This window comes from Lissotriton vulgaris, chromosome 5, assembly GCF_964263255.1.
Source record: "Lissotriton vulgaris chromosome 5, aLisVul1.2, whole genome shotgun sequence".
Lineage (NCBI taxonomy): Eukaryota > Metazoa > Chordata > Amphibia > Caudata > Salamandridae > Lissotriton > Lissotriton vulgaris.
The window spans coordinates 349,212,715-349,238,097 of record NC_141693.1 but is presented as its reverse complement, the minus strand read 5'-3'; the positions used below and the strand labels follow the sequence as shown (position 1 = coordinate 349,238,097).

Below are 25,383 nucleotides of genomic sequence, written 5' to 3'. Positions count from 1 at the left end.
CATGGAAAAGGCGAGGGGTCTGAGGCGGCGCCCAATTGCAGAACAGTGGAGGGAGACGCTAGGCCCCTGGGAACACCCTATGAGAGATGATGATTCTGGAGATGGTACAAAACCAGGTGTACCCAGGGACGTCAGCACGTTGTCCCCAGGAGGAGCGACTGCGCTCCGTTAGTCCTATACGCGGTTGTGGGCCTGAGCAATCGGGGGCTGCCTGGAATGCTCTGCCCCCTTTGGGGGCATGAGTAATGGGCGTGGACTGGTGGTCCACCACTGGGAGGGGATGCCCATCCCAAAAACTGGTAAACCACCGATTGCCGGCAGCCACGGTGTAATTTTGTTCATCAGGTGGGCAGGCGGCGTAGAGGGGCTGGCCTGCCCTGGGAACGCCCGTAAGATAACCCACCATATTGGCATATTTGTTATGTAAATAAACCTGCAGCAATTTCTCTCCACAAACAAGGTGTTGTGTGGTTTATCTATGCATGTTGCTGTATGGTAATGGGGGAGTGTTCCCAATATTGGCACTAAGGTTCATGAAATACCCACAGTGGTCACCTGGAATAGAGGCCATGGGGCTGGGCCACAATCAATCAATCACAGAATTTGTAAAGCGCACTACTCACCCGTGAGAGTCCCAAGGCGCTAAGGGGGAGGGGGAAGGTGGTTGCTGCTACTGCTCGAAGAGCCAGGTCTTGAGGAGCCTCCTGAAGGTGAGCAGGTCCTGGGTCTGCCACAGGTGAGTGGAGAGGGTGTTCCAGGTCTTGGCAGCGAGGATGGAGAAGGATCTGCCAACAGAAGTAGTACGTTGGGTTCGCGGGATGGCGGCGAGGGCGAGGCTGGTGGAACGGAGCTGGCGGGCGGGGGTGTAGAATTTGAGTCTGTTGTTCAGGTAGGCTGGTCCGGTGTTGTGGAGGGCTTTGTGTGCGTGGGTGATGAGGAGCTTGAAGGTGATCCTCTTGTTGAAGGGGAGCAAGTGCAGGTCTCTTAGGTGGTGGGTGATGTGGTTGCGTCGAGGGATGTTGAGAATCAGGTGGGCTGAGGCGTTCTGGATGCATTGCAGTCGCTGTGGGTGTTTCGACCGGATTCCTGCGTAGAGTGCGTTGCCGTAGTCCAGCCTGCTGCTGACGAGGGCTTGGGTCACTGTTCTTCTGGTTTCGATCGGTCACCCACTTGTAGATCCTGCGAAGCATGTGGAGGGTGTTGTAGCAGGAGGAGGAGACGGCATTGGCCTGCTTTGACATGGGGAGGGAGGAGTCGAGGATGAATCCCAGGTTACGTGTGTGGTCCGTGGGCGTCGGTGCTGTTCCTAGTGTGGTCGGCCACCAGGAGCCGTCCCAGGCAGAAGGGGGGCCGAGGATGAGGACTTCCGTTTTGTCCGAGTTCAGCTTCAGGCGGCTGCTCCTCATTCACTCGGCGACGGCCTTCATTCCCTCGTGGAGGTTGGTTTTGGCGGTGTGCGGGTCCTTGGTGAGGGAGAGGATGAGCTGGGTGTCGTCGGCGTAGGAGATGATGTTCAGGTCGTGTTGGCGGGCCACTTGTGCGAGGGGGGCCATGTAGACGTTGAACAGGGTCGGGCTGAGGGCTGAGCCTTGGGGTACGCCGCAGATGAGGTTGGTTGCTTCGGATCGGTAGGGTGGGAGGCGGACTCTCTGAGTTCTGCCAGAGAGGAAGGATGTGGTACAGTCCAGGGCTTTCTCCTGAATTCCGGCTTCTTGGAGGTGTGTTCTTAGTGTGCGGTGGCAGACCGTGTTGAAGGTGTCTGACAGGTCCAGGAGGATGAGGGCTGAGGTTTCGCCGTTGTCTAGTTGGCATTGGATGTCGTCTGTGGTGGCGATGAGGGCTGTCTCGGTGCTGTGGTTCCGTCTGAATCCGGATTGCGACGGGTCTAGGATGATGTTGACAAGGGAGGAAAAGCAAGTGACAAACACTTGGGGAAGCCTAATAGTCGACCTTGCTTCCACCGGTCTTGTCCCCTTTCACTCCCACTCTTTCCAAATTCCTTCATTTGCCCTCAACTGCCCTTGCCCTTTGTCCCCACCCTGTTTGTTTTTTTGGGAACTTCTTTCCTCGCCACTTGAGACTGAACTATTCTGTTTGATGCCCGATGGAGCTACCTGGTTTAGCTATAGGGGAGATGGGCCGTGGATTCCCTCCTTGGTCGTCACCTACCCAGTCGGTCTTTAGACAGACTTCCTTTCGTCTCTCCTTGCCGTCTCTTCCTTTATCCTCCCTTTCTCACCTCCCCTGTCCCTCTACTACTTTTCTCTATCCTTTCTCTCCTCTCCTAATGTTTTTGCTGTAATGTGTAATTGTTGATCTTTTTCTGTTACATTGTTGATTCTTATGTAAAGCGCTCTGATACCTTTGTGTCTAGCCAGCGCTATATAAAACCTTTTAAATAATTAAATAAATAAATAAAAATAAATAAAAGGCAATACGGTCCCGCTGTTGGCTGCCTCTTTCCCCAGTCCCCCTTTTGCCCCCCTTCTCCTCCCCTTTCCCCCGCACTTCCCTCCCCCCTTTTCCTGCCTGGTATTTCCTGCACCACGACTTAGATAGACATAGATCCTGTGGGGCATCAAGACACCATGCATGGCTTTGTTAAAAGTTTGAGTTTGGGGATTAATTTCCCTATGTTTCTCTTTTAATATCAGATTCCGATATAAAGGCATGATTGGAGAAAAACCCCCATTGAGGCTCCCATTCAGAGTAAATAGTACCATCAAATGAGCACAGATACGTTCATTCTGAGATGTATGTCATAGGAAGTAAGACCATATAGAGGTTTGGCACACAACATGGCACAATAAGAACGCTGATGACATAGAATCGACAACACCTAAAGGTTAGATTTGGTGCCAGAGTTAAAAAAAAAAAGGGGACGGGAAGACTGGATTATACAAACCGGACACAACTCTGTAATGTAACGGAAAGTACAATGGGATGGTATGATTACACTTGTAAATGTGCAAATATGAAAAACGCCAATAAAAATATGTTTTAAAAAAAAGAGCAGTGAGTGGAGGCAGTGTGTTATCACTTCACTTACCCCAGCATTTTGGTGGGTTGATGTCTAATAAGAGCATGCATTGGTGGGGTGGCTCTTTTTGTAGTGAGAGGGGAGCTTTGGAGAACATGGAGACTGCAGGTCAAAAGCAGGAAGAATGAGTAGCTACTTCAGCCAAAGCCCATTGAGAGCTCTTTTGTTCTTTCCACCACATACTACTTTCATACACGATATCAAGCATGCACGATGGAAAATGGAAATAATTACTGCTCAATGACGTCTTTGGTCAGGTATGGTAACAAGCCGGACCATGTTGATGCTTCAATGCTAGTCGGTGCTTCGCACATCTGCCCCGGGTACTTGTTTCTGACGTGAGCGAGTGTCTCGTTGTCTCCTGCCTTGTCCTTGCTGGGGTGGTCGGAGTTAAACCAGACTGTTCGACACTCTCTGGGAGCTAAACAGAGAAGATACAATCCTGAAAAGGTTTCTGTAGAAAAGCCTATCAAATGAAGAGCTTTCGTGGCTTATGTTGAACGGATGTGCATTGTTACATTATAACGAATCAAATCCTTTAACACTGATTAACAGCTGTCATTTGCAGTTTTTCAAGGCCTGAGTCAGTAGTCTGCAGTAAAAAGAGTGATGTAAAAAGGTTTAATATAGCCTTACGGCTATTAAAGGCCTGCTCCCGCGTTAAAGGCCCGAGCCGAAGGCGAGGGACTTTAACAAGGGACCGGGGGCCTCATTTATGACTTTTTGCCGTAGGGAAGCGCAGCAGGCCTTCCTGCTGCGCTTCCCTACGGCAAAGGAAAAGGGCAGAAATGCGCCGTATCTATAAGATACGGCACATTCCTGTCCTTTTCCCCTGCGCCGGCGCACAATGGGCTGCCTGCGCCAGCGCAGGCACCCTTGCACAGTGGTGCAAGGTGCCTGCGTTGCGGGTAAGATTATTTTTGTACAGGAAGGGAAACCTTTCTGTACAAAAATAATCACAAGAGGCTTTTCCTCTTTCTATGTGTGCTGTAGAATGCAGCACACATAGAAAAAGGAAATACGAGGAGAAATAAAGACATTTCTCCCTGTTGCGCCTCCCTTACGCCTCCCCTGGGGAGGCGTAAGCTTTTGGCACTGCTTCAGAGTTACGATTTCTCGTAAATCTGGGGCAGTGTCAAAAGGCCATGGGTGTTGCTGGGAACGCCCCCAGCAACACCCATTGCACGCCCCTTTAACGCAGAACACTGCGTTAAAGGGACTGATATTTATCAGGCAGCAGTACGCCACAAAAACTGGCGTACTGCTGCCTGATAAATACCACTCAGGCTTCTGCGCCACGGAACTTCATGAAAAGTGAAGTTCCGATGGCGCAAGGGGCCTCATAAATGAGGCCCCGGGACTTTAATAGCTGGTATAGACCTGCTACGAAGGGCTATAAGGCTATTAGAATATTCTGCCACTAGAGGGCAGAATGTTCTAACAAATAAAACAAAGGCCTCTCGAAGCTCGAGGGGATTTAAATTCCCTGGAGCTCCAAAAGGCCTTTGTAAAACATTGGAATGTTGCTCTGCGGGCCTTTACCGGCCCGTAGAAGCAGGGAGCGCTCCATTGTCTACAATGGAGCTCCCAACATTCCAATGTTCTAATAATTATAATAATAGAGATAATACCTACTAATGCTGACAATATTGATGCTAATTTATTACTATTAATACTACTACTATTCAAACAAAAAATTATAAGAATACTAATATTATTATGTTAATGTTGTTATCATTGTATTACTATTAGTAGTAGTAGTAGGATGATCATTTATAAATTGGTATGGCTCATGAAGAACATGTTCTTCGAGCGGTTTAATTTTTGATCTCTGGTTGTACCATCCGTAATTTTAGCCGGATACCGTCTGAAAGATTTACGTCTAGGCGTTGCCTGGGGGAATTGCGATGAGGGTCCCTTACGCACTACCAGCCAGGATGCTAACATATTAATTAATCGCTGTTAGCAACCAGATTCATTGCTGTCAAAGCCTATAAACTACACAAAATCACACACAGGCTAACAAACAACAGTAGTCTGTACCTGATTATTGTTTCAAACACATTCTTAGAACTCAGATGTATTTGATTGACGATCTATGCCCAGAAATGTATTACTATCTGTGGCAACCTACAACTTCAAATCACAATGCAGAACGGGTTCTGGTTGGCTCTTCAAATGATTATCAGTAAATACCAACCACCCTGTTGAGGTTTATATTTTTCTAAAAAAATAATGAAGGCAGTTTAATAATCACCCGAATAAAGTCAAGTATAGGAACCTGGAATGAAGGTCTGATCAAAATTGTGGACTTTGGCTAATCACACCATAGCCAAAATCATAGTTTACTCAACATGTATGTGTTAAGCAATCTACACATAGAGTACCAAAAAAATACATTTGTTAGATTTGATCACCTCTACACTCATTTTCTGTAGGATGGAAAAGCTGTAAATAATATACTTGAAAGGCTACAAAAATATCCCTCTCAACGGAGGTTTGGAGGTTAGATTTTTTGGAAACCACCATACAAGTACCACCTGCGAACATTAAAGAAACTTGTTCAAACCCACTCCTTTATTAGTGAATGTACAGAAAAGGTGATAAAATGTTCAAAAATGCAACGCATGCAGCACAATCCAGGTTAGAGCTCAAAAAGGAATTTAGAAGAATTTTCAAGTGCCTTTAGTTAAAAAGTTAACATCACACTCCTGTTTCGTATCAGAAAGGTGTGCTACCTTTATTTTTGAGAGATCACATCAGCAGTTATTTCATTGCATGGTAAGTATTCATGGGATTCATTCCCATACATCTGGGGCATTTTACATCACAGGTGAGTCAACAGATTAATTTAATTTTAAATGTTTCTTATATATAAACTGGTCCCCTCCCCATAATAATAAAATCCCCCCATGGGATGGGGTACCCAGGGCCAATTAGGGCTCAGGGAGGGGGGCTTCGCACTCCCCTACCCATATAAATAGAGTTTGACCCTAGGGGATGGGGTCCTCAGGGCCTACTAACGCTCGGGCAGAGGGGTCATGATGCGGCCGCTATAAAGAATGCCCCAGAGGATGGGATTCTGGGGGCCCATTAGGGCTCAGGAAGGAGGGCTGTGCACACCCCTCTCTTGAAGTTAAGTGAGGCACGGATGGAGTCCTAGGGCCTATTAAGCCACTTAGAGGGGGATGACGGGGGTCTACATGGCCCTCCCCTTTTCTAAGGAGTTGGCCCCTGGGAATGGGGTCCCAGGGGCCTATTAAGGCTCTGGGAGAGGGGCCACGTGTCCCCATCTCCTTAACAGATGTGTTTTGGCTCTGCAGGATGGGATCCCTGGACCACTATTAGCTCGGGTGAGGGCATATGTTTTAGCCCTGGGGATGAGGTTACCGGGACCACTATTGGCTCAGGAATGGGGGCCGCACCCCGCCCCCTTTAAAAAAAGGAATGGGGCCCCCAGGCCCCAGAGTGGCTTGGGGAAGAGGACTCCGCTAATGGGCTGGATGCCAAAGGCCATGCGCAGTGTGGGGTTGGCTGCCTGGGGGGAGTTGGCCACAGGGCCTGGCCAAAGGCCAAGCACGGTGGGAGTTGACTTTACGTATGGTAAATAAATATTACTTTACCTTAAAAAGCCCTACAAATTCACTGAAAACCCCAAGTGTTAAAGTAATATTATAGTTCATTAAGAATTTCAGTAACAATGCAATGTTTTAAACTCCAAGAACCCACTGAAATGTACGAGCTATAGTTATCTCAAGTAACTATAACTCGCAGCCTTGCCATGCACAGTTATCTCATCAATAACTTAATTGCAAATGTTGCAGTGATATTATCAATGATGTCACAGAAGCTGTCATGAGTGATGTAATATGTGGGGTAATTAGCTTTGCATGGGTTCAAATTCACTGGAATCAGTGGATCAGGAAGTTGTATCTAGAGAGAGCTCAGATGAGGAAAGTGCAGCAGCAACCACAAATACAGTCAGGGGAAAGGCTGTGGGGCCAAATGGAACTCCTGATGAAGTGTATTGGTAGGTAGACAAGCTTCAGTTTGTTACACCTGAATAACCTGCACTGGCTCCCTGTTAAAAAAAAGTATCCTGTTCAAGACTCTGGTCCTTAGGCGAAGGGTGTTTAGGAGACTATTGCGGGTGTCACCTGCGTGCTCCACCTTTGGGGTAGATTACTTGGAAGATTCAATTAAAATGGCAGCCCTGCTCCTGTAGTGCTCAATTTGGATTAACCCACCTGCCTCTTTTAACAGGGAAATCGTCAAGGACTGCCTCTCTTGTGAGAAAGGCCTGAATATCCCTATCTGTACATCAGTTTTGAAGTGTTTAGACCAGTAAATTATTATTATTTTAATAATTATTTATTTGTTTGTGTTTTGACCTTTGGACAGCTCCTTGCACAAAGCCCATCATTATATTTAACGTTTTCTGATACTATGCGTTAGGGATGGCACTTATGTATTTTTCATTTAACAATTTATTAGATTTTTTCATGTGGGCACTTATTCAGTTCCAGGTCGCCAGGCTGCTTTGCCTGAATTGTTTAATCTGTGTACAAAGAATGCACTGACAGGACCAGTATAAAACTTACACGGATCGATTGATACCTTTACACTGTGGTAATATAAACATATATACAAATGACCTAAGGCATCTTTTGAGTCAGCATGGCTCTTGATAGACCCGCAGCGCAGTTGTTATCTTCTGGGAAATTCCGCGAGAATGATGCCGTCAATGATTCTCTAGAAATAATGAGGGAGTCATTTGCTGGACTGCCTACCTTACACCTTTCCTGGTTTTAGCTTGGGTTTTGGTGGGCGGAACAACACTGAATTTTGAGGAGTTTGTATGTAAAACTCTGCAAGCTCCGCCCACCCCTAGTGAAAGCTACATTTAAATGAACCTGTTGCGTGCCGAGAATGGAATGGTTCTGACCTCGGCCATGGTGCTCATGTGCCGAGGGCTAAACCGTTCTGTCCTTGCACCTCCGCACGGAGAAAGCGCTGGCGCTCCCTTCATGGGCCATCCATCTACGGGCCCCTACCAGGAATGGCGATTCAGAAAACGGGGTGGTGATGAACAGAGTGTCTGAATTAAGCAGACCACTCTTACCCAGTCCAAAGATCAGGGCTTGATCCATCACTGTTATTTATCTCACTGCACCATCCCAGCTCAGAACCTGGCTATATGCAAATCAGTCTGTCCCTGGCCCAGTGCATCATGGGAACAGGGCAGACTAAACTACCAAGCCAATTCTTCACCAGAAAGGAGACAAGCTACCGGGGACCGGTTTCTGGCATTTCAGCCGTCTTCGGCCCGGCTTGCTTGAATCCTGATGGTGCAGTGAGAAAGGGACTCATGTCGGAGTATACCCTGCCACACCTATAGTGGCCAAAAACGATTCAGAAAAGGGGGTGGTGATGAACAGAGTGTCTGAATTAAGCAGACCACTCTTACCCAGTCCAAAGATCAGGGCTTGATCCATCACCGTTATTTATCTCACTGCACCATCTCAGCTCAGAACCTGGCTAAATGCAAATCAGTCTGTCCCTGGCCCAGTGCATCATGGGAACAGGGCAGACTAAACTACCAAGCCAATTCTTCACCAGAAAGGAGACAAGCTACCGGGGACCGGTTTCTGGCATTTCAGCCGTCTTCGGCCCGGCTTGCTTGAATCCTGATGGTGCAGTGAGAAAGGGACTCATGTCTGAGTATACCCTGCCACACCTATAGTGGCCAAAAACGATTCAGAAAAGGGGGTGGTGATGAACAGAGTGTCTGAATTAAGCAGACCACTCTTACCCAGTCCAAAGATCAGGGCTTGATCCATCACCGTTATTTATCTCACTGCACCATCCCAGCTCAGAACCTGGCTATATGCAAATCAGTCTGTCCCTGGCCCAGTGCATCATGGGAACAGGGCAGACTAAACTACCAAGCCAATTCTTCACCAGAAAGGAGACAAGCTACCGGGGACCGGTTTCTGGCATTTCAGCCGTCTTCGGCCCGGCTTGCTTGAATCCTGATGGTGCAGTGCGAAAGGGACTCATGTCTGAGTATACCCTGCCACACCTATAGTGACCAAAAACGATTAAGAAAAGGGGGTGGTGATGAACAGAGTGTCTGAATTAAGCAGACCACTCTTACCCAGTCCAAAGATCAGGGCTTGATCCATCACCGTTATTTATCTCACTGCACCATCCCAGCTCAGAACCTGGCTATATGCAAATCAGTCTGTCCCTGGCCCAGTGCATCATGGGAACAGGGCAGACTAAACTACCAAGCCAATTCTTCACCAGAAAGGAGACAAGCTACCGGGGACCGGTTTCTGGCATTTCAGCCGTCTTCGGCCCGGCTTGCTTGAATCCTGATGGTGCAGTGAGAAAGGGACTCATGTCTGAGTATACCCTGCCACACCTATAGTGGCCAAAAACGATTCAGAAAAGGGGGTGGTGATGAACAGAGTGTCTGAATTAAGCAGACCACTCTTACCCAGTCCAAAGATCAGGGCTTGATCCATCACCGTTATTTATCTCACTGCACCATCCCAGCTCAGAACCTGGCTATATGCAAATCAGTCTGTCCCTGGCCCAGTGCATCAAGGGAACAGGGCAGACTAAACTACCAAGCCAATTCTTCACCAGAAAGGAGACAAGCTACCGGGGACCGGTTTCTGGCATTTCAGCCGTCTTCGGCCCGGCTTGCTTGAATCCTGATGGTGCAGTGCGAAAGGGACTCATGTCTGAGTATACCCTGCCACACCTATAGTGACCAAAAACGATTAAGAAAAGGGGGTGGTGATGAACAGAGTGTCTGAATTAAGCAGACCACTCTCACCCAGTCCAAAGATCAGGGCTTGATCCATCACCGTTATTTATCTGACTGCACCATCCCAGCTCAGAACCTGGCTATATGCAAATCAGTCTGTCCCTGGCCCAGTGCATCATGGGAACAGGGCAGACTAAACTACCAAGCCAATTCTTCACCAGAAAGGAGACAAGCTACCGGGGACCGGTTTCTGGCATTTCAGCCGTCTTCGGCCCGGCTTGCTTGAATCCTGATGGTGCAGTGAGAAAGGGACTCATGTCTGAGTATGCCCTGCCACACCTATAGTGGCCAAAAACGATTCAGAAAAGGGGGGGGTGATGAACAGAGTGTCTGAATTAAGCAGACCACTCTTACCCAGTCCAAAGATCAGGGCTTGATCCATCACCGTTATTTATCTCACTGCACCATCCCAGCTCAGAACCTGGCTATATGCAAATCAGTCTGTCCCTGGCCCAGTGCATCATGGGAACAGGGCAGACTAAACTACCAAGCCAATTCTTCACCAGAAAGGAGACAAGCTACCGGGGACCGGTTTCTGGCATTTCAGCCGTCTTCGGCCCGGCTTGCTTGAATCCTGATGGTGCAGTGAGAAAGGGACTCATGTCTGAGTATACCCTGCCACACCTATAGTGGCCAAAAACGATTCAGAAAAGGGGGTGGTGATGAACAGAGTGTCTGAATTAAGCAGACCACTCTTACCCAGTCCAAAGATCAGGGCTTGATCCATCACCGTTATTTATCTCACTGCACCATCCCAGCTCAGAACCTGGCTATATGCAAATCAGTCTGTCCCTGGCCCAGTGCATCATGGGAACAGGGCAGACTAAACTACCAAGCCAATTCTTCACCAGAAAGGAGACAAGCTACCGGGGACCGGTTTCTGGCATTTCAGCCATCTTCGGCCCGGCTTGCTTGAATCCTGATGGTGCAGTGAGAAAGGGACTCATGTCTGAGTATACCCTGCCACAACTATAGTGGCCAAAAACGATTCAGAAAAGGGTGTGGTGATGAACAGAGTGTCTGAATTAAGCAGACCACTCTTACCCAGTCCAAAGATCAGGGCTTTATCCATCACCGTTATTTATCTGACTGCACCATCCCAGCTCAGAACCTGGCTATATGCAAATCAGTCTGTCCCTGGCCCAGTGCATCATGGGAACAGGGCAGACTAAACTACCAAGCCAATTCTTCACCAGAAAGGAGACAAGCTACCGGGGACCGGTTTCTGGCATTTCAGCCGTCTTCGGCCCGGCTTGCTTGAATACTGATGGTGAAGTGAGAAAGGGACTCATGTCTGAGTTTACCCGGCCACACCGATAGTGGCCAAAAACGATTCAGAAAAGGGGGTGGTGATGAACAGAGTGTCTGAATTAAGCAGACCACTCTTACCCAGTCCAAAGATCAGGGCTTGATCCATCACCGTTATTTATCTCACTGCACCATCCCAGCTCAGAACCTGGCTATATGCAAATCAGTCTGTCCCTGGCCCAGTGCATCATGGGAACAGGGCAGACTAAACTACCAAGCCAATTCTTCACCAGAAAGGAGACAAGCTACCGGGGACCGGTTTCTGGCATTTCAGCCGTCTTCGGCCCGGCTTGCTTGAATCCTGATGGTGCAGTGAGAAAGGGACTCATGTCTGAGTATACCCTGCCACACCTATAGTGGCCAAAAACGATTCAGAAAAGGGGGTGGTGATGAACAGAGTGTCTGAATTAAGCAGACCACTCTTACCCAGTCCAAAGATCAGGGCTTGATCCATCACCGTTATTTATCTCACTGCACCATCCCAGCTCAGAACCTGGCTATATGCAAATCAGTCTGTCCCTGGCCCAGTGCATCATGGGAACAGGGCAGACTAAACTACCAAGCCAATTCTTCACCAGAAAGGAGACAAGCTACCGGGGACCGGTTTCTGGCATTTCAGCCGTCTTCGGCCCGGCTTGCTTGAATCCTGATGGTGCAGTGAGAAAGGGACTCATTTCTGAGTATACCCTGCCACACCTATAGTGGCCAAAAACGATTCAGAAAAGGGGGTGGTGATGAACAGAGTGTCTGAATTAAGCAGACCACTCTTACCCAGTCCAAAGATCAGGGCTTGATCCATCACCGTTATTTATCTCACTGCACCATCCCAGCTCAGAACCTGGCTATATGCAAATCAGTCTGTCCCTGGCCCAGTGCATCATGGGAACAGGGCAGACTAAACTACCAAGCCAATTCTTCACCAGAAAGGAGACAAGCTACCGGGGACCGGTTTCTGGCATTTCAGCCGTCTTCGGCCCGGCTTGCTTGAATCCTGATGGTGCAGTGAGAAAGGGACTCATGTCTGAGTATACCCTGCCACACCTATAGTGGCCAAAAACGATTCAGAAAAGGGGGTGGTGATGAACAGAGTGTCTGAATTAAGCAGACCACTCTTACCCAGTCCAAAGATCAGGGCTTGATCCATCACCGTTATTTATCTCACTGCACCATCCCAGCTCAGAACCTGGCTATATGCAAATCAGTCTGTCCCTGGCCCAGTGCATCATGGGAACAGGGCAGACTAAACTACCAAGCCAATTCTTCACCAGAAAGGAGACAAGCTACCGGGGACCGGTTTCTGGCATTTCAGCCGTCTTCGGCCCGGCTTGCTTGAATCCTGATGGTGCAGTGAGGTTCTGAGCTGGGATGGTGCAGTGAGCTAAAAAACGGTGATGGATCAAGCCCTGATCTGTTGACTGGGTACGAGTGTTCTGTTTAATTCAGATACTCTGTCCATCACCACCCCCTTTTCTTAATCGTTTTGTCCACCATAAGCGTGGAAGGGTATACTCAGATGTGAGTCCCTTGCTCACTGCACCATCAGGATTCAAGCAAGCCGGGCCGAAGACGGCTGTAATGCCAGAAACCGGTCCCCGGAAGCTTGTTTCCTTTCCAGTTAAAGAATTGGCTTGGTAGTTTGGTCTGCCCTGTTCCCATGATGCACTGGGCCAGGGACAGACTAATTTGCATGTAGCCAGGTTCTGAGCTGGGATGGTGCAGTGAGCTAAAAAACGGTGATGGATCAAGCCCTGATCTGTTGACTGGGTACGAGTGTTCTGTTTAATTCAGATACTCTGTCCATCACCACCCCCTTTTCTTAATCGTTTTGTCCACCATAAGCGTGGAAGGGTATACTCAGATGTGAGTCCCTTGCTCACTGCACCATCAGGATTCAAGCAAGCCGGGCCGAAGACGGCTATAATGCCAGAAACCGGTCCCCGGAAGCTTGTTTCCTTTCCAGTTAAAGAATTGGCTTGGTAGTTTGGTCTGCCCTGTTCCCATGATGCACTGGGCCAGGGACAGACTAATTTGCATGTATCCAGGTTCTGAGCTGGGATGGTGCAGTGAGCTAAAAAACGGTGATGGATCAAGCCCTGATCTGTTGACTGGGTACGAGTGTTCTGTTTAATTCAGATACTCTGTCCATCACCACCCCCTTTTCCCTACCAGGAATGGCAGCAGAAGTGCTTTAACTGCCACCTAACCCCCTACCGTGGCAGCTGATGACGTGGGGGCACGCATGCCTGCCGACGTCATCAAAAACATGCTGAGACGTGCTGGAAGCTATTTGCTTCCCTCACGTCAGGGAGAAACAAGTACGTTTCTGGTCTGGGGAGGGTTCAGGGAAGGCACAGAGGACCTGGGGAAAAAGAAAATGTTTTTCTTTTCCCCGGCGTCTCTTTGCAGTGCATTCGTGCTGCATGATCACAGGTGGGGCTGTGATCACACAGCAGGAATGCACCCACTAGCCACCAGGAATATTTTGGGGCAATTTATTTGTGCAAGGGAGCGCCCCTTGTGCAAGGGTCACTCCCAGTCACTTGAGCATTGGTTTGGCCATTTCTGCCCCTGAGGGCAGATCAGCTTTTTTAGGCCGTAGGATGCCACTAGACAACAGGGATTCAACAAAGTATGGGGAGAGGCCCCTTGGACAAGGGTCACTCCCCATTATGGGGGCACTATTTTGGCTGTTTTCTGCCCCCCCGCCCAGGAGCAGATAGGACCTTACTTTTAGGCCCATCTGTCCACAATGCAGGGCAGAAAGCCACTAGACACCAGGGATTTTCTTTCTTTTTTTCGTCAGGGAGTTGCCCCTTGACCAAGAGTCGCTTCCTATTATGGGCGCATTATTGTGGCAGTTTTATGTCTACCCCCTCCTTGTGGCACATCAGCCATATTTTTAGGCCCATCTGCCCCCCAAGGGGGACAGAAAACCACTAGAAACCAGGGAAAGTGTATGTGTGTTCGTTCGGCGGACAATCTGCACGTACTGGCGTTTGGCTCATGGAGTGAGTTGAATGGTGTTGCATGTGGACTGGCCTTTGGCTGGCGGTGAGTGTGGGCTAGTGCTTGGCTGATAGCGTGTGTAGACTGGCATTTCGCTGGCATGCATGTAGTCTGGCTCTTGGGTGGCGGTAAATGTAGACTGGCGCTTGACTAGCAGTGCATGTGGACTGGTACTTGGCTGGTGGTGAGTGTGGAATATCGCTTGGCTGGCAGTGGGTGTAGACTGTTCTTTGGCTAATGGTGCCTGTAGACTGGCATGTGACTGGTGGAGGTGTAGACTGGCATTTGGCTGGCAGTATGTGTAGACTGGCGTGTGGCTGTCAGTGAATGTAGACTGGTGCTTGGCTGGTGGTGTGTGTAGACTGGCGCTTGGCTGGCGGTGTGTGTGGCCTGGCGTTTGGCTGGCAGTGCGTGTGCACTGGCATCTGGCTGGCCGTGTGTGTAGACTGGTGCTTGGCTAGCAGTCTGTGTGGACTGGCAGTGTGTTGGTGGCTGTTAGCCAGTATGTGTATTGACTTGCTTGAGGTGTGTTTGTCAGTTGTCTGATGTTTGGGTGCCTGGTGGTGAGATTGGTGTGTTAGTCCTGTTGGTGTACGAGAGTGATGGGCCCTTGAATGGTGCGGTTTGTAAATGTAAGTGTTGTATTGTGTTGGACCCGCAGCTGGCAGTGTGAATGGCTTTATGTGTCTGATAAATGAAAGGCATGTGAATGGACTGTAAAGTGGTTGGTGCCTTGATGTGGCTTTACAGCTCACGAGCTGGAACTCAGTGTTTCTTTGATCTAGTGTTGAAATGATTAACAATGACTTTTGCAGATTGTATTTCATAAAGTCATTGGTGAATAAAGTTTTTCAATGAACCATTTACTTACCCTCATGCAAAATCCAAACAGAATGCCTGTGAATGACTGGTGAATAGGTGTGCAGTAATGTTATGGTGTTTTCTTAGATTTTTAATGCCAGTGCATACTTTCTCTGTAGTGAAAACCTTCTGCCCTCACATCTTTTTGGAATCTGGTCACCAAGGGAATAATATGGGGTATGTCTTGTGTGGATCCGGCATGGTTTACTTACCCAGAAGCCCTTGTAAATTTGATTAATTGACAAAAACATATTGTTTCCTCATTTCTGTGTGGGAAAGTTGTAGGATCACTGGGCCAACACAAATTTCCTACCACCCAGCGGTGCCTCAAGTCTCCCGATAAAACTGTTACCTCACTTCTGTGAATGGGCCAAGTGCCTACAACAGGTAAGGGCCCTAAACATATTGTGCAAACATCAAAATTATTGTTGGCAAAACAACCTGGTTTTGCAAGGGGGTCACCTTCATTTTTGGTCCTGGGCTTGGCAGCCATCAAGGGAAATCTACCAAAGCCAGACATGTCTGAAAAATAGACACCCAGGAAAGTTCGGGGAGGTGTGGCTTGCTTGGATCCCTCAATGTTATCATACCCAGAATACCTGCAAACCTCAAATGTAGCTAAAAAAAAAAATCACATTTTGATCACATTTGTGTGTGGAAAAGATGTGGGATCACTGGGCCGGCACAAATTTCCTACCACCCAGTGTTTCCCCAGGTCTCCCGATAAAAATGGTACCTCACTAGTCTGGGTGGACCACTTGCCCACGACAAGGAAGGGCCCAAAGGTATTGCGGAGGCATCAAAATGATCAATTATAAAACAACCTGGTTTTGCAAGGGGATCACCTGCGTTTTTGGGTCTGGACTCGGCGGCCACCTAGGGAAACCTACCAAACCCGAACATTACTGAGAACCAGACATCTGGGAGAGTCCAGGGAGGGGGGGGCTTGTGTGGATCCCCCAACATTTTCTTACCCAGAAACTTCTACAAACCTCAAATTTAGTTTAAAAAAACATGTTTTCCTCACATTTCTCTGTGGAGAAAAGTTGCGGGATCACTGGTGGCATATATTTCCAACCACCCAGCATTCCCCCAGCTCTCCCAATAAAACTGCTACCTCACTTTTGTGGATGGGCCAAGTGCCCACGACAGGGAAGCGCCCACATCATATTATGGCGGCATCAGGAACTTCAATCACAAAGAAGGGGATTATGAGTAAGAAAATGCTGGGAGATCCACACAAGCCACACTTCCCTGGACGCCTCTGGGTGTCTAGTTTTCAGAAATGTCTGGGTTTGGTAGGTTTCACTAGATGGCTGCCGAGCCTGGGACCAAAAAAGCAGATGATCCCCTTGCAAAACCAGGTTGTTTTATGATTGATAATTTTGATGCCTCCACAATACATTTTTGGCCCTTCCGTGTAGCGTGCACTGGGCCCACCCACACAAGTGAGGCAACATTTTTATTGGGAGACCAGGGGGAACACTGGGTGGTAGAAACTGTGTGCCAGTCAGGTGATCCCACAACTTTCCCACACAGAAATGTGAGGAAATTATGATTGTTTTAGCTACATTTGAAGTTTGCTGGCGATTTTCACAAAAAGAAAACGGGTGCCAGAGCATTCTCGGTTATTGCACCCAAGATATGGAACTCTCAACCACCAGATGTCCGCCTAATCTCCTCTACCTACTCTTTCAAAAAAGAAGCCAAATCTTTTCCACTGACAACGTTTTTCCCTTAAGACAATATATCGGCCTCATTGAAAATGTATAGCCAGCAAACTCTTATGGGGATTGTCCCTCCTATTACTGTCTTTATTCAAGACCAATCCGTGTTATCCTATTTTACTTTATGATTTGTTTGGTTCCCACAAATGTATTTCCTGTTTTTCAGGCCAAATGTTGCACTACTCCCCGTCATATAAAGCACTCTGATACCCACTAGGGTCCCGTTCGTACTATACAAAACTTTATAAATAAATGAATAATAAATACATAAATAAAATAAAAAGATTCTGGGTAAGAAAATGTTGGGGGATCCAAGCAATCCACACCTCCCTGGATTCTTCTGGGTATCTAGGGGCATATTATCAAGGGGGTTTATCTCCGCTTTTTTGGCTTTAAAAGCCAAGAAAGCGGAGATAAAATGATCTCCCTATTACCTAGCTGTCGTTAACACCAGTTAGCGACAGCTAGTAGGAGATAGCGACCATCTTGGGCCCCACTTTGCATGTCAGTGATATTTATCACTAATGAGATGCAAAGTGGGCGTGCCAAGATGTTAGCGACTGAAAACAGTTGCTAACATCGCGATCTCCTATTACCAACTTTTGGAGATATTCGCGCTAAGTGCGAATATCTCCAAAAGCTAACACCTGCCCTGAGCAGTTCTTAGCCATGTTCTCCAATGGGAGGTGGATAACATGGCTAAGAGCATTAGCTCGGTAATGCATGAATATCGCTGACTTTTCAACGATATTCATGCATTGCGGCGATTTTTATCGCATTTGCGATAAACCTTGGTAATACCAAGGTTTATTTGCGGTAAAAATCGCCGCAGCTCAGCAGTAAATTTTTGTCTCTAACCAAGCAATAGCGATAATTATCGCTATTGTTTTTAGAAATGTCTGAGTTTGGTATGTTTCCTCAGATGGCCGCAGAGCCCGGAACCTAAAACTTAGGTTATCCCCGTGTGAAAGCAGGCCATTTTGCGATAGATCATTTTTATGTCTTCACAATATGTTTTGGCCATTTCCTGTCGCGGGCACAAGGCATACCCACACAATTGATGTACCATTTTTATTAGGGGATTTGAGGAAATGCTGGGTGGTTGGAAGTTTGTGTCTCCCCACAGATTCCAGACCTTATAATCACAGAAATGTGCAGAAAATGTGTATTTTAGACAAAGTCTGAAGTTTGCAAGGGATTCTTGGTAAAAGAAAATGTGCAGAGAGCCATGCAAGTCACCCCATCCTGGATTTGTCTAGGTGTCTAGTTTAAATAAAATTTTACAGTTTGCTAGGCTACCCTAGATGTCGTCTGAGCTAGGGCCCAAAATCCACAGCTAAGCACATAGCAAAAAAAGGGTCAGTTTTCAGTGCGAAAATGTGGTGCACTTTGTGTTTAGGGCCATTTTCATGCCGTATGCACTAGGCCTTTCCACACATGTGAGGTATTATTTTTATCGGAAGACTTAAAGAAATGCTGGGTAGAAGGATGTTTGTGGCTCCCCTCAGATTCCAGAACATTCCATCACAGAAATGTGAGGAAAATACGTATTTTAGACACATTTTGAAATTTGCAAGGGATTTTGGGTAACAGCACCTGGTGAAAGACACAAAAGTTACCCTATTCTGGATTCCCCAGGGTGCCTAATTTTAAATAATGTACAGGTTTGCTAGGTTTCCCTAGGTGCCAGCTGAGCGAGGGCCCAAAATCGACATCTAGGCACATTGCAAAAAAATAAGGGTCAGTTTTCAGTGGAAAAATATGATGTATCCACGTTCCATTTTGTGCAGTTTCCTATTTTTGGCATTAGGCCTACCCACACAAGTGAGGTACCATTTTTATCTGGAGACTTTGGGGAATGCTGGGTAAAAGGAAGTGTTTTGCTCCCCTCAGATTCCAGAACATTCCATCCCAGAAATGTGAGGAAACTGTGTTTTTTAGACAAATGTTAAAGGTTTACAAGGGATTCTGGGTAACAGAACCTCGTGAGAGCCACACAAGTCACCTCATCCTAGATTTTTCTGGTTGTCTAGCTTTGCCAATTTACATGTTTGCTAGGTTTCCCTAGGTGCCAGCTGAGCTAGGGCCCAAAATCCACAGCTAGGCACATTGCAAAAAAAGTTTCAGTTTTCAGTCGAAAAATGGGATGTGTCCACGTTTGGTTCTGGGCCGTTTCCTGTCACGAGAACTAGGCCTACCAACACAAGTGAGGTACCATTTTTATTGGGAGACTTGTAGGAATGCTGGGTGGAAGGAGGTTTGTGGCTCCCCTCAGATTCCGGTAACTTTCCATCACAGATGTGTGATTTTCTAGACACATTGTGAGGTTTGCTCGGGATTATGTATAGCAGAACCTTGTGAGAGCCATACAAGTCAACCCATTATGGATTCCCCTGGGTGTGCAGTGTAAAACATTCTACAGGTTTGCTAGTTTTTTCTAGATGCAGAGTGACCTAGGGCCCAAAATCCACAGCTAGGCACACTGTAAAAAAAGGCTCAGTTTTCAGTGGCAAAATGTGATGTGTCCACTTTGCCACGGCCCATTTCTTTTGCAGGAATTAGGCCTACCTACATAAGTGAGAACCCATTTTTATCGGGCAACTAAGGGGAACACAGAATAGTAGAACAAGTGGTATTACCAATTGGCTTTCTCTGCATTTGTGCCTTCCAAATGTAAGACAGTGTGTAAAAAAGAAATCATTTTGAAAAATGCCCTCTAATTCACATGCTAGTATGGGTACCCACAAATAAAGAAATATGCACATAACCACTTTTTCCAAACTCCATATCTTGTTCCCATTTTGGAAATACTAGTTTTCCTTGATACCTATTTTTCACTCTTTATATTTTACCAAATGAATTGCTGTATACCCAGTACACAATGAAAAATAATTCCAAGGTGCAGCTCAGTCATTGGTTCTGGGTACCTCAGGTTCTTGGCGAACCTTCAAGCCCTATATATTTCAGCAACCAGAACGGTCCAGCAGACGTAACGGTATATTGCTTTTGAAAATCTGCCATAGTTAGAAGAAGTTACAGGTGAAAACGTATGCACAAATGGCAGTATTTTTCAACTCAATTTCAATCTTGTTACTTTCCATAGGAAACCCTTGAAGGAGCTGCACAAGTCACCCCTTGCTAAATTTAGAATTTTGTTTACTTTTCAGAACTGTAAAGCTTTCCAGGATCCATCACTGGTTTCACCCCATTTAACTGGCGTTTCGCTGGCATGCATGTAGTCTGGCTCTTGGGTGGCGGTAAATGTAGACTGGCGCTTGACTAGCAGTGCATGTGGACTGGTACTTGGCTGGTGGTGAGTGTGGAATATCGCTTGGCTGGCAGTGGGTGTAGACTGTTCCTTGGTTAATGGTGCGTGTAGACTGGCATGTGACTGGTGGAGGTGTAGACTGGCATTTGGCTGGCAGTATGTGTAGACTGGCGTGTGGCTGTCAGTGAATGTAGACTGGTGCTTGGCTGGTGGTGTGTGTAGACTGGCGCTTGGCTGGCGGTGTGTGTGGACTGGCATTTGGCTGGCGGTGCGTGTGGACTGGCTCTAGGATGGCGGTATGTGTAGACAGGCGCTTGACTGGCAGTGTGTGTGGCCTGGCGTTTGGCTGGCAGTGCGTGTGCACTGGCATCTGGCTGGCCGTGTGTGTAGACTGGTGCTTGGCTAGCAGTCTGTGTGGACTGGCAGTGTGTTGGTGGCTGTTAGCCAGTATGTGTATTGACTTGCTTGAGGTGTGTTTGTCAGTTGTCTGATGTTTGGGTGCCTGGTGGTGAGATTGGTGTGTTCGTCCTGTTGGTGTACGAGAGTGATGGGCCCTTGAATGGTGCGGTTTGTAAATGTAAGTGTTGTATTGTGTTGGACCCGCAGCTGGCAGTGTGAATGGCTTTATGTGTCTGATAAATGAAAGGCATGTGAATGGACTGTAAAGTGGTTGGTGCCTTGATGTGGCTTTACAGCTCACGAGCTGGAACTCAGTGTTTCTTTGATCTAGTGTTGAAATGATTAACAATGACTTTTGCAGATTGTATTTCATAAAGTCATTGGTGAATAAAGTTTTTCAATGAACCATTTACTTACCCTCATGCAAAATCCAAACAGAATGCCTGTGAATGACTGGTGAATAGGTGTGCAGTAATGTTATGGTGTTTTCTTAGATTTTTAATGTCAGTGCATACTTTCTCTGTAGTGAAAACCTTCTGCCCTCACATCTTTTTGGAATCTGGTCACCAAGGGAATAATATGGGGTATGTCTTGTGTGGATCCGGCATGGTTTACTTACCCAGAAGCCCTTGTAAATTTGATTAATTGACAAAAACATATTGTTTCCTCATTTCTGTGTGGGAAAGTTGTAGGATCACTGGGCCAACACAAATTTCCTACCACCCAGCGGTGCCTCAAGTCTCCCGATAAAACTGTTACCTCACTTCTGTGAATGGGCCAAGTGCCTACAACAGGTAAGGGCCCTAAACATATTGTGCAAACATCAAAATTATTGTTGGCAAAACAACCTGGTTTTGCAAGGGGGGCACCTTCATTTTTGGTCCTGGGCTTGGCAGCCATCAAGGGAAATCTACCAAAGCCAGACATGTCTGAAAAATAGACACCCAGGAAAGTTCGGGGAGGTGTGGCTTGCTTGGATCCCTCAATGTTATCATACCCAGAATACCTGCAAACCTCAAATGTAGCTAAAAAAAAAAATCACATTTTGATCACATTTGTGTGTGGAAAAGATGTGGGATCACTGGGCCGGCACAAATTTCCTACCACCCAGTGTTTCTCCAGGTCTCCCGATAAAAATGGTACCTCACTAGTCTGGGTGGACCACTTGCCCACGACAAGGAAGGGCCCAAAGGTATTGCGGAGGCATCAAAATTATCAATCATAAAACAACCTGGTTTTGCAAGGGGATCACCTGCGTTTTTGGGTCTGGACTCGGCGGCCACCTAGGGAAACCTACCAAACCCGAACATTACTGAGAACCAGACATCTGGGAGAGTCCAGGGAGGGGGGGGCTTGTGTGGATCCCCCAACATTTTCTTACCCAGAAACTTCTACAAACCTCAAATTTAGTTTAAAAAAGCATGTTTTCCTCACATTTCTCTGTGGAGAAAAGTTGCGGGATCACTGGTGGCATATATTTCCAACCACCCAGCATTCCCCCAGCTCTCCCAATAAAACTGCTACCTCACTTTTGTGGATGGGCCAAGTGCCCACGACAGGGAAGCGCCCACATCATATTATGGCGGCATCAGGAACTTCAATCACAAAGAAGGGGATTATGAGTAAGAAAATGCTGGGAGATCCACACAAGCCACACTTCCCTGGACGCCTCTGGGTGTCTAGTTTTCAGAAATGTCTGGGTTTGGTAGGTTTCACTAGATGGCTGCCGAGCCCGGGACCAAAAAAGCAGATGATCCCCTTGCAAAACCAGGTTGTTTTATGATTGATAATTTTGATGCCTCCACAATACATTTTTGGCCCTTCCGTGTAGCGTGCACTGGGCCCACCCACACAAGTGAGGCAACATTTTTATTGGGAGACCAGGGGGAACACTGGGTGGTAGAAACTGTGTGCCAGTCAGGTGATCCCACAACTTTCCCACACAGAAATGTGAGGAAATTATGATTGTTTTAGCTACATTTGAAGTTTGCTGGCGATTTTCACAAAAAGAAAACGGGTGCCAGAGCATTCTCAGTTATTGCACCCAAGATATGGAACTCTCAACCACCAGATGTCCGCCTAATCTCCTCTACCTACTCTTTCAAAAAAGAAGCCAAATCTTTTCCACTGACAACGTTTTTACCTTAAGACAATATATCGGCCTCATTGAAAATGTATAGCCAGCAAACTCTTATGGGGATTGTCCCTCCTATTACTGTCTTTATTCAAGACCAATCCGTGTTATCCTATTTTACTTTATGATTTGTTTGGTTCCCACAAATGTATTTCCTGTTTTTCAGGCCAAATGTTGCACTACTCCCCGTCATATAAAGCACTCTGATACCCACTAGGGTCCCGTTCGTACTATACAAAACTTTATAAATAAATAAATAATAAATAAATAAATAAAATAAAAAGATTCTGGGTAAGAAAATGTTGGGGGATCCAAGCAATCCACACCTCCCTGGATTCTTCTGGGTATCTAGGGGCATATTATCAAGGGGGTTTATCTCCGCTTTTTTGGCTTTAAAAGCCAAGAAAGCGGAGATAAAATGATCTCCCTATTACCTAGCTGTCGTTAACACCAGTTAGCGACAGCTAGTAGGAGATAGCGACCATCTTGGGCCCCACTTTGCATGTCAGTGATATTTATCACTAATGAGATGCAAAGTGGGCGTGCCAAGATGTTAGCGACTGAAAACAGTTGCTAACATCGCGATCTCCTATTACCAACTTTTGGAGATATTCGCGCTAAGTGCGAATATCTCCAAAAGCTAACACCTGCCCTGAGCAGTTCTTAGCCATGTTCTCCAATGGGAGGTGGATAACATGGCTAAGAGCATTAGCTCGGTAATGCATGAATATCGCTGACTTTTCAACGATATTCATGCATTGCGGCGATTTTTATCGCATTTGCGATAAACCTTGGTAATACCAAGGTTTATTTGCGGTAAAAATCGCCGCAGCTCAGCAGTAAATTTTTGTCTCTAACCAAGCAATAGCGATAATTATCGCTATTGTTTTTAGAAATGTCTGAGTTTGGTATGTTTCCTCAGATGGCCGCAGAGCCCGGAACCTAAAACTTAGGTTATCCCCGTGTGAAAGCAGGCCATTTTGCGATAGATCATTTTTATGTCTTCACAATATGTTTTGGCCATTTCCTGTCGCGGGCACAAGGCATACCCACACAATTGATGTACCATTTTTATTAGGGGATTTGAGGAAATGCTGGGTGGTTGGAAGTTTGTGTCTCCCCACAGATTCCAGACCTTATAATCACAGAAATGTGCAGAAAATGTGTATTTTAGACAAAGTCTGAAGTTTGCAAGGGATTCTTGGTAAAAGAAAATGTGCAGAGAGCCATGCAAGTCACCCCATCCTGGATTTGTCTAGGTGTCTAGTTTAAATAACATTTTACAGTTTGCTAGGCTACCCTAGATGTCGTCTGAGCTAGGGCCCAAAATCCACAGCTAAGCACATAGCAAAAAAAGGGTCAGTTTTCAGTGCGAAAATGTGGTGCACTTTGTGTTTAGGGCCATTTTCATGCCGTATGCACTAGGCCTTTCCACACATGTGAGGTATTATTTTTATCGGAAGACTTAAAGAAATGCTGGGTAGAAGGATGTTTGTGGCTCCCCTCAGATTCCAGAACATTCCATCACAGAAATGTGAGGAAAATACGTATTTTAGACACATTTTGAAATTTGCAAGGGATTTTGGGTAACAGCACCTGGTGAAAGACACAAAAGTTACCCTATTCTGGATTCCCCAGGGTGCCTAATTTTAAATAATGTACAGGTTTGCTAGGTTTCCCTAGGTGCCAGCTGAGCGAGGGCCCAAAATCGACATCTAGGCACATTGCAAAAAAATAAGGGTCAGTTTTCAGTGGAAAAATATGATGTATCCACGTTCCATTTTGTGCAGTTTCCTATTGTTGGCATTAGGCCTACCCACACAAGTGAGGTACCATTTTTATCTGGAGACTTTGGGGAATGCTGGGTAAAAGGAAGTGTTTTGCTCCCCTCAGATTCCAGAACATTCCATCCCAGAAATGTGAGGAAACTGTGTTTTTTAGACAAATGTTAAAGGTTTACAAGGGATTCTGGGTAACAGAACCTCGTGAGAGCCACACAAGTCACCTCATCCTAGATTGTTCTGGTTGTCTAGCTTTGACAAATTTACATGTTTGCTAGGTTTCCCTAGGTGTCAGCTGAGCTAGGGCCCAAAATCCACAGCTAGGCACATTGCAAAAAAAGTTTCAGTTTTCAGTCGAAAAATGGGATGTGTCCACGTTTGGTTCTGGGCCGTTTCCTGTCACGAGAACTAGGCCTACCAACACAAGTGAGGTACCATTTTTATTGGGAGACTTGTAGGAATGCTGGGTGGAAGGAGGTTTGTGGCTCCCCTCAGATTCCGGTAACTTTCCATCACAGATGTGTTATTTTCTAGACACATTGTGAGGTTTGCTCGGGATTATGTATAGCAGAACCTTGTGAGAGCCATACAAGTCAACCCATTATGGATTCCCCTGGGTGTGCAGTGTAAAACATTCTACAGGTTTGCTAGTTTTTTCTAGATGCAGAGTGACCTAGGGCCCAAAATCCACAGCTAGGCACACTGTAAAAAAAGGCTCAGTTTTCAGTGGCAAAATGTGATGTGTCCACTTTGCCACGGCCCATTTCTTTTGCAGGAATTAGGCCTACCTACATAAGTGAGAACCCATTTTTATCGGGCAACTAAGGGGAACACAGAATAGTAGAACAAGTGGTATTACCAATTGGCTTTCTCTGCATTTGTGACTTCCAAATGTAAGACAGTGTGTAAAAAAGAAATCATTTTGAAAAATGCCCTCTAATTCACATGCTAGTATGGGTACCCACAAATAAAGAAATATGCACATAACCACTTTTTCCAAACTCCATATCTTGTTCCCATT

The 25,383-nt window shown here is 46.7% G+C and overlaps 1 protein-coding gene across 1 annotated transcript in view; it reads right to left on the bottom strand.

Moving 5' to 3' along the window:
- The window catches only part of LOC147710875 (mucin-5B-like), a 208,871-nt gene that overhangs the window by 56,689 nt on the left and 126,799 nt on the right, over positions 1 to 25,383 (bottom strand). The window contains exon 9 of the mRNA XM_086920069.1: positions 3,275 to 3,461. Within this exon, the coding sequence (XP_086776195.1) occupies positions 3,275 to 3,461 (187 nt within the window). The remainder of the gene's footprint in view (positions 1 to 3,274; positions 3,462 to 25,383) is intronic.